The 13,800-nt window shown below is 45.1% G+C and overlaps 5 protein-coding genes across 5 annotated transcripts; 4 read left to right on the forward strand and 1 right to left on the reverse strand.

The window, feature by feature from the left end:
- The first annotated feature begins 688 nt into the window (after window positions 1–688).
- On the forward strand, window positions 689–1,776 carry EURHEDRAFT_361199 (uncharacterized protein). The gene is made up of 2 exons (XM_040778489.1): window positions 689–737; window positions 808–1,776. Exon 2 carries the CDS (start codon window positions 864–866, stop codon window positions 1,635–1,637), a length of 774 nt encoding a protein of 257 aa, XP_040639782.1. The 5' UTR covers window positions 689–737; window positions 808–863; the 3' UTR covers window positions 1,638–1,776.
- Window positions 1,777–3,836: 2,060 nt separating this feature from the next.
- On the forward strand, window positions 3,837–4,774 carry EURHEDRAFT_361308 (uncharacterized protein). Its single transcript, XM_040778490.1, has 4 exons — window positions 3,837–3,979; window positions 4,031–4,059; window positions 4,119–4,178; window positions 4,242–4,774. Exons 1-4 carry the CDS (start codon window positions 3,930–3,932, stop codon window positions 4,574–4,576), a joined length of 474 nt encoding a protein of 157 aa, XP_040639783.1. The 5' UTR covers window positions 3,837–3,929; the 3' UTR covers window positions 4,577–4,774.
- Window positions 4,775–7,740: 2,966 nt separating this feature from the next.
- EURHEDRAFT_522386 (uncharacterized protein) lies at window positions 7,741–8,995 on the forward strand (the record flags this gene model as incomplete). The annotated part of the gene is made up of 2 exons (XM_040786865.1): window positions 7,741–7,803; window positions 7,830–8,995. The coding sequence occupies 2 exons, from the start codon at window positions 7,741–7,743 to the stop codon at window positions 8,760–8,762; spliced, it is 996 nt and encodes a 331-aa protein (XP_040639784.1). The 3' UTR covers window positions 8,763–8,995.
- Window position 8,996: 1 nt separating this feature from the next.
- Window positions 8,997–9,835, forward strand: EURHEDRAFT_522387 (uncharacterized protein; the record flags this gene model as incomplete). The annotated part of the gene is made up of 1 exon (XM_040786866.1): window positions 8,997–9,835. One exon carries the CDS (start codon window positions 8,997–8,999, stop codon window positions 9,729–9,731), a length of 735 nt encoding a protein of 244 aa, XP_040639785.1. The 3' UTR covers window positions 9,732–9,835.
- Window positions 9,836–11,619: 1,784 nt separating this feature from the next.
- EURHEDRAFT_453454 (SD08430p) lies at window positions 11,620–13,421 on the reverse strand (the record flags this gene model as incomplete). Its single annotated transcript, XM_040784117.1, has 2 exons — window positions 11,620–11,962; window positions 12,019–13,421. 2 exons carry the CDS (start codon window positions 13,419–13,421, stop codon window positions 11,620–11,622), a joined length of 1,746 nt encoding a protein of 581 aa, XP_040639786.1.
- Window positions 13,422–13,800: the final 379 nt, after the last annotated feature.

The following is a 13,800-nucleotide window of genomic DNA, read 5'->3' on the forward strand; positions in this document are numbered from 1 at the left end:
ATTTCATCTGAATATGCGGACTACAAAGCAGCATTGTGATCTAAATAATGACACCCAAACCAAAAAAGAGACCTGGGGAGAATGACCTCTCTCCGTGCATGCCCCGCGAACGGTTGCTCTCACTCCTATAATTCTTTAGTTGGACATGAACATCAAATCATAATCATGCCAATGAAGAACATCCCGGTTTGGCCTTTGGTCTAGGTTGCGCATGAGTTTACGAGAAATCCCGACACTGTTAGGCAAGATATCTTACAGCTCAAATGGTGAGTTAGCATATGCACGTCTTCAGGATAGGATGCCTGCAGCTGCCAACAGTGTATAGCAGCTACCAATTGGCATTAGAGTGCAAATATGCCCAACATACTCATCCCCGAATATGCATAGAGGCAGCTTATTGGGCTTCGGCTGCTGGAAAGGATGCAAGACGCCAGCCGCACCAATTTCACTCCGTAAAAGAAACCGACCTACCTATGAAGTACCTGGCGATCGCCAAAGCTCTGTGGGTGAATCAAGGAATACGCTGTCCATTTTGAGGGGTTATTTTTGGATGCCTAAAACATTGCTTGCCTGGCACCAATGACGATCCGAAAATAGCGTGATATACTCCGTATAACCGACATCGGCGGTGACTGGCGTGGCGACGGCTTAAGTTGAGAAACATCTATTTGAAAATGAGTCTATCCAAGTACCTTAAGTAAATGGTTACTTGTTTTCTAGAGATACCTTAAAAAAAGGTGGTTGAAACCCCGAAAGAGTAACTATATCGGAAGTACGGACTCCCTAACCATACGATGCCCCGCTCAGCCTTATAACAACATCCGCGCAGTATCTCTACTATTCCGTACAGAATAAATGTCAAAATGGCCTCTCGACGTTTCATACTCCTCTCTTCCCCTCTTGCCATCGGGTACGGCATCCACCAAGGTCTCAACATCCTCGAATCCAAATATCCCGCACTGTCCCCCGACTCCAACACCAGCTCAGCCCTCCGCACCCCCTCCAACCCCACCATCCAACGCTGCGCCTACGTCGACGTCTACTCAGCCCGAGTCCCCGTAAAAGCCCTCGAGTCACACCCAGCCGCCAAAAATTCCAAAAGCCTCCAAGATGCATGGGCCCGCACACTATTCCAGAGCCGTGTTCTCCGCACTGAGGCCCGTCTTATTGGACTCTTCACAACCGGCCGTCCTACTCCCGGTGATACAGGCGACACGCCAGGTGGTTTCTCACTGAGGGATGAAGAGGGCGAGCAGCGAAAATTGATGAATGGAATGCTTTCGGTTGAGCGATCGCCGTCGTCGGGTTCGTGGCTCTTTATGTCGGGGCCATCGGCATTGTTAGTTTCGTGGAAGGTTTCGGATATTGCGCGGGAGTTCTTCGAGAAAATTGCTGGGTATGGATATCCGTGGCGGCTGATGTCTGGTGGGAGACACGAGGTTAGTGTCTCGAAGCCATTCAAAGAGGAGGGAAGACAGGTTGTGGAGGTGCGGTTTGCGTCGGCGCATGATTATGAGATTATTCCCGATGAGGGCGAACTGGAGAAGCAGAAGGTTATCCCGGCATGGAGTGGGAGATTGCATCGCGGGTTTGCGCGGTTGATCTTGGATAGCGCTGTTCGTGAGTTGCAAGATTGATCTTGCTTTTGATGCTGATGCACTCCAAACAGGGATTTGCTCCTGGTGAATCTTTGTGACTTTGACTTGGCTATTCATTCACTAACTTGTTTTTATTTATGTCTTATGCTTGATTTTGTTCTTGTTCATTGCTTCAAAATGAATTATGTTTTATGTGCCGTGTTATATCGGCAGATATACCTCTGCTAACCCGACAGACAAAATATTTATATATGATTTGTTGTTACTTGACATGATCCTCACTTAAGACGTCGTTATTATATGCAACTACAGCATAATGTCATCATTCTTATTTTTTGCTCTCTACCTCGCTACAACCCCGATTATATCAGTCAATCTTCGATACCTCGCTCATGACTGGCTTACAGCAGATAGCACCCACAGGCTTAAAAGAAAAACTAAAAAAGAACTACATGTTTATGAATTAGCAAAACATTGGGGAATTCCCCAGTTCATGGTATACGAGCTGTAATGACTCAGTTGCGGCAATGAAATTCAAGACGTCGAAGCATATCAGCCATTCCAGAAACTAGGGATCATTCAAAGCACAAATCCCTCCATGATGGCTGCTCACATATAGGCACGAAGCACTTTGGAGAGGTAGCTATGTCGAAGCCCAGAGCCTTTTTGTGTATCTCAAGTTATCTAACGCAATGGCTTCGTGGTAGCCTGACATGACTCTACAACAATGCATATATAGTATAAGTCAACCACGGTTGGAATTATTCCAGAAAATCAGTTTTTGAATTAGAGAACATTATCTTACTAATTTCTCCTGCTCTAATACAAGGGAATTGCCAGATTTTTTACTCGTCATATCCGTCCCGCCCCAGTTTCGCGAGAATAGGTGGTGATTTGGCTACAACTGGCATTGGAGTGAATACAGAGCATGCGATGGGCGTCAGAGCAGTCAGTCGGATTGTATACGGGTATGACATGGCATATATACTATCACTTTGGGAAATATTAGGATAACAACGAATCTCGATAACTATAGTGGTATCCATTGAACCGCTCGTCGATGCTCTGCTTGCAGCACAGCCTACAGGGAGTCTCACTCTCACTTTTGCCCCCTTTATCCTCAACCACCTTCACATAAATGTGCAGCTTCCTTCTTTGCAATACTTGCAAATGCTCTCTTCCTGGAAGGTATGCCTCTTATCATGCGCACATGCTCCCGGCTGACATGGGTTTAGCTCCCCATGACATGAACCCTATCAGGATGGAACCCTGTTCTTTCGCGTCTCTTTTTCACTGAACAATACTGCTTCTCTGGTTCTCGCCTCATCCCCGCATATCTTTTCTAGCTGGACTGTACTTTGGGCAAAAGTTAGAAGACATTTTCGCGCGCTTTGTCTTTGAAGATGGTTCCCCGAAACAATGTATGTGTTCATCATGCACAATTGATGATAATTAATGGTGAAAACGACCCAAAAGATTAAATTTTTTGGGAAACATGTTTGACAATTTATATGCTTGCTGTTTCATTCCATTGTGGTAGGATGCCTTAAATAATTAACACGCACGAGCAACAACAGCCAAATCCAAGAACACTTGATTTTATGATCACAAAAAAAGATGTTATGGAGGGGTCTTCGCGCAAATATGAAAGTACCTGGCAGGGGCGAAGGATATCCTAAAGTTAGTCACGAAAGAAAAGCTGACAAGACAACCTCAGAAAGAAGCAAAGAAAGACCCGCGTTACTGTACGTAATCTAGTCCTTTTTTTTTGAGTCATGTGCTCTTGTTAACAGACTTCTTTTAGACGCCCGAGAAAATGTGAGAATGTGCGCCGTTTGTTGTACCGCGCTCATCAGGCTTGCCATTATGGTATGGAAATGACCAGGGCTCGGATGGTCACCATCCTGATTCGTCATTCCCAGCTGGGCTGACACTTGCGGAGGACTAGGTATAAAGACGATATCACGAAGGTCCTGCCAAAATGGTTGTACTGGCCCTGTCTGCGTATGTTTTTCCTTCCCTGAACGACAATCAGTGTCTTATGTGAATCGGCTACCGCGCCACAATGAGTGCGCTTGTGTTAATATCAAATATACTGAACTTAAAAATGAAATATGTATTGAATTTCCCTTGTTAATACAATGAATGCTAATTAACTGTTTAGATGACCACAAAAGCCCTTCGTAGCTAGGTAGCTCATATTGATATGGGCAATAATTGAAGAAACTAACTAAACATATAGAATTGTCAAACGAGAACCTATCCTTTTGCCAATCTACGCGTTACGGAAAATTTGGAGGATGCTATCTATTGAAGCGGCCATTCCATCCTATGCGCAGCAACTACACTTCAATTGGAGAAATGCAAGACCGTCGAAAAGGGTGAGAACACAAATTTGCAGTGAAAATGAAAACATCTCACCTCGTTAAAAGATCGATATGTGGCAGTGGAGTAACCGAAGGTAATTTGCTATGACGACTAGCAATAGTCGAGACTTGCCGTCTAACAATGCACAACTAGCCAGTTTGATGGAATTTGTCTTACGTGTTATATCTCGCTTTTTTACAGTCGACTTCACATGTCCGTTTTTCATTATACCAAAAATTGTCAATTCCATTTGAGTACTAATATAGTGCTTGACAGGGAAGCCCCATTACATATGCAACAGCATTATTTTTATACAACTGCTCGCACCTCGACTAGGCTTGGACATCTCTGCGAAGGATACGCATCCTTGTCGTGTCTCTTTTTATTCCCTTCCGTGGAAAAGGATACTTGGTCAAAGAATAGAAGTGGCGTTTGCTCTGCTCCCCGTGCTGAGCAGACTCATCATGAGCAGGCTTTGCTACATCGGCTCGAATAGAGGATCGGGCAGAGCAATACTATTTGTACAAACTGGCTACTCTACAAGTGAGAACTCAGGATATTTCCCATTTCTGACAGTTTTAACATTGGCTCGGAGCCATCATTGTTTTTGAAATATTGAACGTGTGCAGAGCCCAAAGATCGTGGACGGTCCCGCATAGTTCGTCCTTTTTTCATCAACAGTCATGGACGAGCAAAAAACAGAAAAACCTCGTCTATAAACTAACCCTATAGGTATGAAATTTATTAGTACTTAATTATTAATTGTCGCAAGGCTTAGGCCTTGCGAACCTCATTCGCATTACGTCTTCTCAAAGACGTCGAAATTGTCTGCATGTGGGCGTACAAGCAAAGCGTTTATGTAATAACAGATAATCACCCCAAGTCTGATAGATGGCCAATATAACTTTGGCAAAAATAGTTAGATCTGACACATACTCACATCGGATGTCTATTGTGCGCTAACCTATGGTACATTCGATGCAGCCTCGCATGTGAAAAATCAGACATGGCGGATTGCTTTAGATTCCATCTTCTCACCGGAAGTCGCGCTTCAAACGGTCGATGTCTGACGAAGAGGGAATGTGACCTTCAGTGGCTGATGGAGGTTTCATTTGGTCAAATTTGGCAAAAATGTTGGGATTTGCAAAATGTGGCCCGAAACTTCAATTATATTAATGTGTCGATGTTAATTCAGCAAATGTGTCAAGAATTTCCAGCAACTATGGCCAACAAAAATCTATTATATACTAAATTCTGATTGACGACGGCAATATAAACGTTGCGATTGACATATTATTGTAACTAACAACGAGAAATCATTATTTCCGGAACAAAAAGGCTAATTTGCAATACGCGTGGTGTTGATTTTTTTTTTTTTTTAATCTCCGAGCCCTAATCTAGTGGCGGGAGAGCTTAAGAGGGCCGACAATATTCACCAAGTTTGGACGCAGTTGCTCAGCGCTATAGTCCTTGAGTTCATTCCTGGCAGAAGAAACAAATATCTCAACAGCTAAGAGTTTTCGAGCTTAGCAATCAATCTTATCGTCATCCTTATCCTCATGCCCGCGCCTTACATCAATTAGGCATTTCAAACCCGGCTTATTTCCAGAGTCATGCGGAACTACATCCTATGGTAAGTCTATCTTCGTGGATCGCGGAGCCATTTTCTAATGATAAAACAACAGTCCAAAGCTACAGCCGTTTAGGTATTTGTTTCTTTACTCACAGACCTTCAGAATCCCATTGGACATTTGTTGTGTTTGAAGTGAAAAATACCTACACAATCAAGCTCTTTGCAGAAAATTGGTTTTATCAAGAAAGCATCAAGTGCTGGCTTATACAACGTGTATTTCACCAAAGAATAAGATGGGTCAAATCAAAATGGCTGTGGAAGTATGATTCAGAAACAGGGACCGAGGCCGGCTAGAGCATAGTCCAGCGCGTGGCGTGCTCTAAAAGCAATGAATTCGATATACTGGCCTAGCTCAAAACGCGATCCTTACAATTAGGCCTTCTACTTTTGTTTTTCAGTCCCGGTAGACAGGTGAGACCTGGTGTCTCCGATCTCCGGCGCACGTTTCGCGACCTGCATCGGTCAGTCTAACCGCAAAAATTTTCTCGATCTAAGTCTTAACCACTATTTAGGCCAGCCTATGTATTTTTCTTTTTCTGATTATTTACTCGCACCCTGCCAAAAACCGTACATAAACAAGGAGAAGCCACCTTAAGACGTCGAACAATTACCGAACGATCAATCCATCCCGAAAGATCACACCGTATCCCATTAAAAACCTGTTAGTGCTTAATTCAAAGAATTTGCAGGCAAATGATGCAAACTACAATTCTCTTCAACCCAAGTGGAAGCAGCAGCTTCCTTGCAACGCATCGAGAGTAGTAGAATATCCCCTCAACCAGATCAACTCAGCCACGTCCTACTGTTGTCACTTACAAATAATCAAGGGACCCTGCCCAGGAGCGTAGCAGCAGTATTTGTATGGCTGTAACGTTTGCTGCGATATTATTTTGAATGTGCCCCGATGGCCGCAAGCCCTACGCCATCCTGAATTTACTGCAATCTCATGGATGATAATTGAAGGTGTGATAGTCAATTGGAAATTTGAGACGACTTAAAAAGAAAAAACATTCAGAGCATTCCTTAGTTTTTGGAGTTCACATGGCTTTCCTTGGATTTTCAGCGGCAATATAGCAAATATCGCGCACATATTTCCGCATCACTTGACCAGACATGGCACTTGCACTATCAAATGATTTAGATCCTATTTCTGAAGAACTGTGCGAGACCTTCCCAACTGCATCGCCCAAACTCCTCCAGGAAAACGATAAATTTCAAGGTTACCAGCTACAAAATTGACAATAGATGTCGGGTTTTTTTTTATCACGATGTCCACAGTAAAACTAATGAAAAATTTATGTCTTACACCTGCCCTCTATGGACTTCAGCTGGCACGCATTTGTAAATCCAGCCAACATTAGTAGTTGGAGAGGAGAACCGTTGCTTAAGTAGCAAATGCTGATAAGACTTTAGGTTACATTGAGCTCAGAGATTCTAACGTGCTCCTTTATACCTCGCTGGGAGGAAGCGCAGAAATGCTATTGGGATTCAATGAGCACAACGAATCTGAGGTAGGAGGTCTACAATTGATAACAGAGGAGACAGGTCTTCCATCCTAAATATTCCCCTCGGACCCCTATGTCTTCGTTACATCGGCAGTGAAAATTCAAAATATCGATTTTCCATTATAGTTTCTATGATTAGCTTGTCTAATACAGACATACCACTAATCCTTCAATGGCTATGATTCCAGGGCTGTGTTGACAGAGTTCGGGATAGAACAAACTGATATATATCAAAAACCACTGCGATGTCAATATGAAGGGCACACTGTTTTAGTAAAATTGCTATTTCAAACACCTGAGATCAAATATAATGCAACAATCAATATATACTCAATAATACCAATTTTATATAAACACGCAATCAAAAAGGAGTAGAAGAAATCCACCAATCCGGATGCTTAACCTCAACAACCAATGGCTCCCCAGCAGCACGCTGCAACGAAGAGGACTCCTGACGAGTCAATGTGCTTCGATCTGGTTAATTCATAAATTAGAGAGGAGGAGCTTTCGAGATTGTAGGTCTAAGCTGTTTTTTTTTCGCGGTAATTGGAGAGAGAGAGGGCAGTGCTGATTCTCTAGCGGTCTAGTGTACCTGAGGCCGGGCATGAAGACGAAAACGGAGATGGAGGAATTTATAATGGGGCAAAGAAGGGAGGAAATGAGAGAAACGAAGGAAACGAAGGAAATGAAGATGACACAAGTAAGTAATGATAATACGGACATAAGACATCCGGACAAAGGTGCACCTACAACTGCTCCGGCCCCAGCTCCAGTTCCTCAAGTGGCAAAAGCAACCACTCATTATATCTTCGGTCCCAGAGAGAAGTCCCGACAAACATCATCGATACACTTCAAAAATGGCACATGGCACACCCCTACGAGAGACCAGCATGCTTCTACCCAGACCAATCATTGAAGAAATGGCCATACAAAGTCTTTGATCGGAACGGGAAGGAACTGGACCTCTCAATGTTTTGGGTTTCAAAGCCGATACCATATCGTTTTACTTTTGTCAATGGACATGGTGATGCGAAGCTGGTGGCTTGTTGGAAGTTTTCTCACAGAAAGATCTTCCTTGTTGGATGGAATGCTAGGGATGGGATTGATTCAGAGGCTTGCGCTGTTCAATTGTTTGAGAGGGGAATCAAAAAGATTACCTTCCAGAGGAAGTTTTTTAATGATTTTCAGGAATTTTTCAATCCTTTGGTGATTAGTGTACCCAACACCGGGGTTGAAGACGGAGACGAAGGCAGCAATGAAAACAAAGGGTTTGGTGATACAGTACAGAATAAAGAAAATGAAGGAAATGACACAAGCGACTGCACTGGTGCTATCAATATGGGACAGGACACAACTACAACTGCCGCTCCTGCTCCTGTTACAGCCCTTATTACAGCTCCTCAAACAGCTAAACGAACCGCGATAAAATTCACTATCGCTCAACACATCTACGGTGCGAAAACAGTTCCACAGAACATCATAGATACACTGGTAGGATGGCACAGGGCACACCCTAACCAGGAACCACCATGCTTCCACCAAGATAGGCCGTACCCAAAATGGCCCTGGAGTCTTCGACCAGAATGGGAGAACAATATCATCATTCTCAATGTTCACGGTCCAAGAACCAATACCATATCATTTTACATTTCTGCTTGATAGACATAGCAACGGGAAAATGGTGGCTTCTGAGCAATTTTCTCACAAGAAAATCTTTCTGTTTGGGTGGGATCCGAAGAGTGGGTTTGAGTCGGAGCCTTGTGCTGTTCGATTGCTTGGGAAAGCTTGAAGAAGATTGAGTTTCATCACAAGGAGAGCTTTGCTCGAGTTAAAGGTCGGGCTAGTAGTAAGCTTGTTAATTCAACTGCTACGGGTAACGACCCGTATACGACGATGGATCAGAATGTATCGAAGAAGACGCGGACTGCTGATTCGACTGGTACGGGAAATGGCACATATATGATGAATAAAAATGCTGAAAGAGCTGATAGAGCCAGACGGCGAAGCGAGCGGTTGAATGGTGTCCGTGGTGGTGAAAGCACCAATATTACCACTTATCCGGCACAACGAAGGGATTACAGTCTTGATGATGCTGCTGGGTCGGATGCTGCCTACTCACCCTCACGATCAGAATCAGAAGCATTAAAAGCACGTTCGACAAAAAGACGTAGAAAGAACTATGTTGCGCCACCAGCATCGCCAACGCCGCCGTCACCAGCATCTCCACCTCCAACAATAAGCCCTGCACCTCCATCTACATCTGCACCTGCATCTGCACAGTTAGCACTTTCTGCATTACCAACCTCAACAAACCTCAACAAAGTAGCCTTCGCATTCAGCTCATCGGATGTTATCTACCACCTCCCAATCGACGAATGCACTTCAAGCAGATACCTCTTCGGAAGAGCAAGGGATTTCTTATGGACACTTGGTCAGGAGCTGGCCACTAGGTTTCTTATCTGCCAGGTCCCTTCAGAGGGTAAACGGAGGATGTTGTATGAGGGGGATGAGATAGGTTTCAAATGGCTTCTGAATGATGTGGCGAGCTTACAGAGCAAAAATTTGCGACTACGACGGGATAACCGGATTGCACGCTGCTGGTCAAATCGCGACGCGCAGTTCGGATAATTTGTTTTTCTTCGCTTGATAGCCGTGCTCTATTAGATATATATAAAGCAAAGCTGGGAAGAAGAGAGATTGTAGAGAGATGAATTAGTGATCGCAGTGCGGAGTACAGTATAGAGTACCTGTGATGCGATGAAAAACGAGATTGAATGCTAATCTTATCTTACATCACCTACAGATTCGCGTAACGTAGTCAACCACCGAGTTACGAATTTTCCCGCTCCCCACCATGATTATCGAGCTTTTTCAACCACAATGTTTATTGATTTTATTATGCAGTGACTGGAATATATAGCTACTTACTGGGACAATTCCTTATAGTGTGTCTAATAGTCCCACAACCACTGCAGCGTTGTGGAGCTCTCTTTCGAGGCACAGGTGTAAGCTCATCAGGTTGCTTGTTAGCCTGTATATCAAGCTGCTGAGCCCGATTTTGGCCCTCTTCTACAGGTAGAATAGTGTTGTTCCCTAGAATACCACATCTCCTTGCTTTCTTTTTGGTTTTCCTCTCATTTCCAGCTCGAAGAGTCCTAATTTCATCTCGAAGAAGGTTCATATTCATTGCCATCTGCGCAGCCTTTTTAAGGTGATTGATATGAGCTATTGGGCTGCTGGAGAGCTTTCGCCTTTTTTTCACTGAGACTCCTCTGCAAGCTGCAGAATCTCATGGCCAAGCTGGCAAGTATTTTGCGGAGTTTGAAAAGCAGAGGAGACTGAGCCTTCAACTAGGGCTGGTGGTGTTGGTGTCCGAAGTTGAAATGTAATTTTCGCAAGAACCCGGTCTTGATCAAGTGGTTTAACCCCAGCCCCTGCAAGGCCATTGCTTATATTGTCTGGGGTAAACACCTTTGCCCGTGCTTCTGGATATAAGGATAAAACGTCTTCCTTGTCAATTTGCCAATCTTTGGAAAGTGCGGGATCTTGATACCAGGCAGCTTGCTGGTTTTTGGCCTTGAGTATAATCACTGGCGGTTATGGATTCCTCTTGAACTGATGGTCTCAATAACAGTGACCCATTCACAGTTGCCCCGTATAACTGTACGAGGTTTCTCACTGCGCTCAACTGCAGTAATCACCTTTGAAGTTGAGCAGAGTCCCATTGCAAAGCCAGTCTCATAAAAAATTCCAGATATCATCTTCATGGATACAATATTCCTGGATAACTGCATAGACTGATTCAAACCATTCTTGAATGACTCTTGGATCCTCCTGCTTTGCACGCTGGTATGTAATCCTTCGATTATATTGTATCCGCAGCTCTTCATGGCGCTTAATCAATTTATACGCCCAGTTGACTCTAAATTCTGTAGTAGAATCTTGCAAACACCCACGAAGTAATATACGCGCCATTCCACGCAGGAACTCTGGCCGGACTGGAAATCCTTGTTTACCTGCCTCCAGTACATGTTTTGTAAGTGTTTCCGCTTCAGATGCAGTTAATCTGTGGCCATTTGCACGTGTTTCTGAGCGTGATTTATTGCCCTTGAGCCGATATCGAAGAGTAGATTCAGGCACACTATATATCTCAGCAGCCTTCAATATTGATTTAATTTTTTTTTTTTTTGGAGGCGCTCATAGCCATTTGAAGCCGGCTTTCTTGAGATAGAGGCATTTTCTGTGAAAATAGTGAAAAATTAACGCATCCTTGGGTGTTGATTCGAGTATTATGGTGGCGAGCGGGAAACTTCGCAACTCGGTGGTTGATAACGTTAGGTTAGTTCTACTGTAACAAAATCTGCATCAGAAAAATCAATTATATAATATCATAAGAATAACCATCCAATACACCGCAAGAATGCACCAATCCATCTCGAAGTTATCATACATCCAAGCCACTCACCCGCCCAGTCCTCCTGAGCACAACCAAACCGCTCATCACAGCAGATGTATCTTAAGACCGATTCCCCGACGCAACTCTCCAAGCCCTAAGTGGCAACGCCTGCAACTTGATAACAGCCGGCTTAATAAACAACATGAACGTAATCACGCCAACCAAAACACACAAAATATTGGTCGTGTAGTATCCGTCGTGGACGACGTGGCAGGTGCCGCCGCCATTAACACAGCGGTTCTTCTCTGGTTCAAGCGCGCAGGAGAAGGGGGATGTCACGAGGGCATCTTTGAGAGTTTCTGCGGCAGGTGGGGTGGTCGGGGGGGTGCAGGTTGCTTCGGTGAAGAGGTCGACTAGGCGGAGGATGAAGTAGCGAGGGAATGTACCACCGAGGTTGCAGACACTGGTAATGTCAGTTTATATAGTTTTTTAAGACGAGAAGAGGGAAGTAAAACTTACGTAGCCAACAAGGTCATGTAGGTTCCCCCAATGACCGGATCGGCAATACGAGCATGGAACGCCGACACGGCAACAAACATGACCGTGTTCATGAAGGTCGAGATCACATGCTCTCCGATAACTGCTAGCAGGTACCAAAACGGAACCTCCGGGGTGGCCGGGAAGATTGCCACAGTGGCCTGGGCCAGCACGGCAGCTGCTAGGCGACCAACGAACGCCCAGCACCACAGTCGCATGGGTGTGTATTCCGTGGACCACTTACCGGCATAGTAACCGAGGAAGATCTCAAAGGGGAAATCAATCAAGACCACCAATGCCATGTTGTCTTGTCCAAAACCTTTGTCTAGAAGCTTAAGACTCGTAACTCCATCGTTGGCCTGGAATCCGATTTTCGCGATGAGATGCACGAGGATGATGGTCTGCACATTCTTAAGCTTCAACACGTTCCACATGCTGCGGTATACATGCATAATACTGTCCCGCTCCCGAGTCTTGTCCTCTTTTTTCAACATGGCGAGGCATAGCGTCACAATCAGATACGCCCATCCCCAGAAGTTCAGGTACGTTCCAAGCGATAACAGACCCCCTTCCGATGGAGTCGAGCGGAACCAGCGATTTGCAAAATCCGCCGAATTGAATGCCAGAAACACCGTATACGAGAGGAAATGACCAGCCGTCAACCCCACAGTTTGCGCCGTAGAAGCGTAGGAGATATTCGGCGGCGACATGAGCGTAATAGCCCACCCATCAACGGCGATATCCTGTGTCGCACAGAAAAACACCAACATAAACCACCAATACGTGAAATTCCACACCCCAGCACCACCATTCGCTCCCGCCGCCGTCATCATCTCTTCAATGCGACCCCCCAAATAAATCATCGCCAACCCAGCAATAACCTGAACAGGGGTAATCCAACTCTTGCGTCTTCCAAATGTCGGACTCCAAACAGCATCCACAATCGGACTCCAAAGCAACTTCAGTGAATATGGATATGACGCCAACGAGAAAACCCCAATCTGCCCATACGACAAATGCGGCTTCAGCAAAAACGGCACAGACCCCGTTGCAAGACCCATTGGAATGCCCTGAAGAAAGTACAACACGACCAACAACAAGAAGTTCCGTTTATCGGTATGCGGGAGGTTCTGGAAGCTCGTCGTGGCTAGGCCCGGGGTCTGCGGCGTCACGGGCATCGAGGGCTCTTCATCTAGGGTGAAGGAGTCGCGGGACATGAGGCGGTTTGCACGCGTGGAAGAGGACTCCGGGGGTGTGTCCCGCTTGCGCATTTCTATATTGCTGTTCATTTTCTCGCGATTGGCATGGCCGTTTTCGTGGCCAGTTGCGAGAGTGAGGCTCGGTTTGGAGCGGCGTTTGTTGAGGGTCTGGCCCTTGGGCTTCATCGGTAGCGTTGCTGTACGGAGTACCGTTGCTATGTCCGTCAGTTGATCGGACAGGATTAAATGATTCGAGAAATGAAAGAGAAAGACTGTATCTAGTTCGAAGGCGAATATGCTATTGCATGTTGTCAATCGGGTATTCGGTAGATAAGGAGAGGCGAGTTTAGAACAGACCAGTGGTCGACTGAAGGAAAGAAGGATCAAAACCTAGCACTCCGTAAATGGAAACGAAAGAAAAGAAGGAGAGAGAAAGAAAGGAGAGAAGTCAAAGACTAGACAACGTCCATCCGGAAAGAAAGTCGGAAGAGGCGAAGTAATGCTCGGAAGTGGAAGGCCTGAGGTTGTGGATAGTTGGCCTCTGCGGCGGTTATGCAATTCTACC

Source organism: Aspergillus ruber (genome assembly GCF_000600275.1).
Source record: "Aspergillus ruber CBS 135680 unplaced genomic scaffold scaffold00009, whole genome shotgun sequence".
Classification (NCBI taxonomy): Eukaryota; Fungi; Ascomycota; class Eurotiomycetes; order Eurotiales; family Aspergillaceae; genus Aspergillus; species Aspergillus ruber.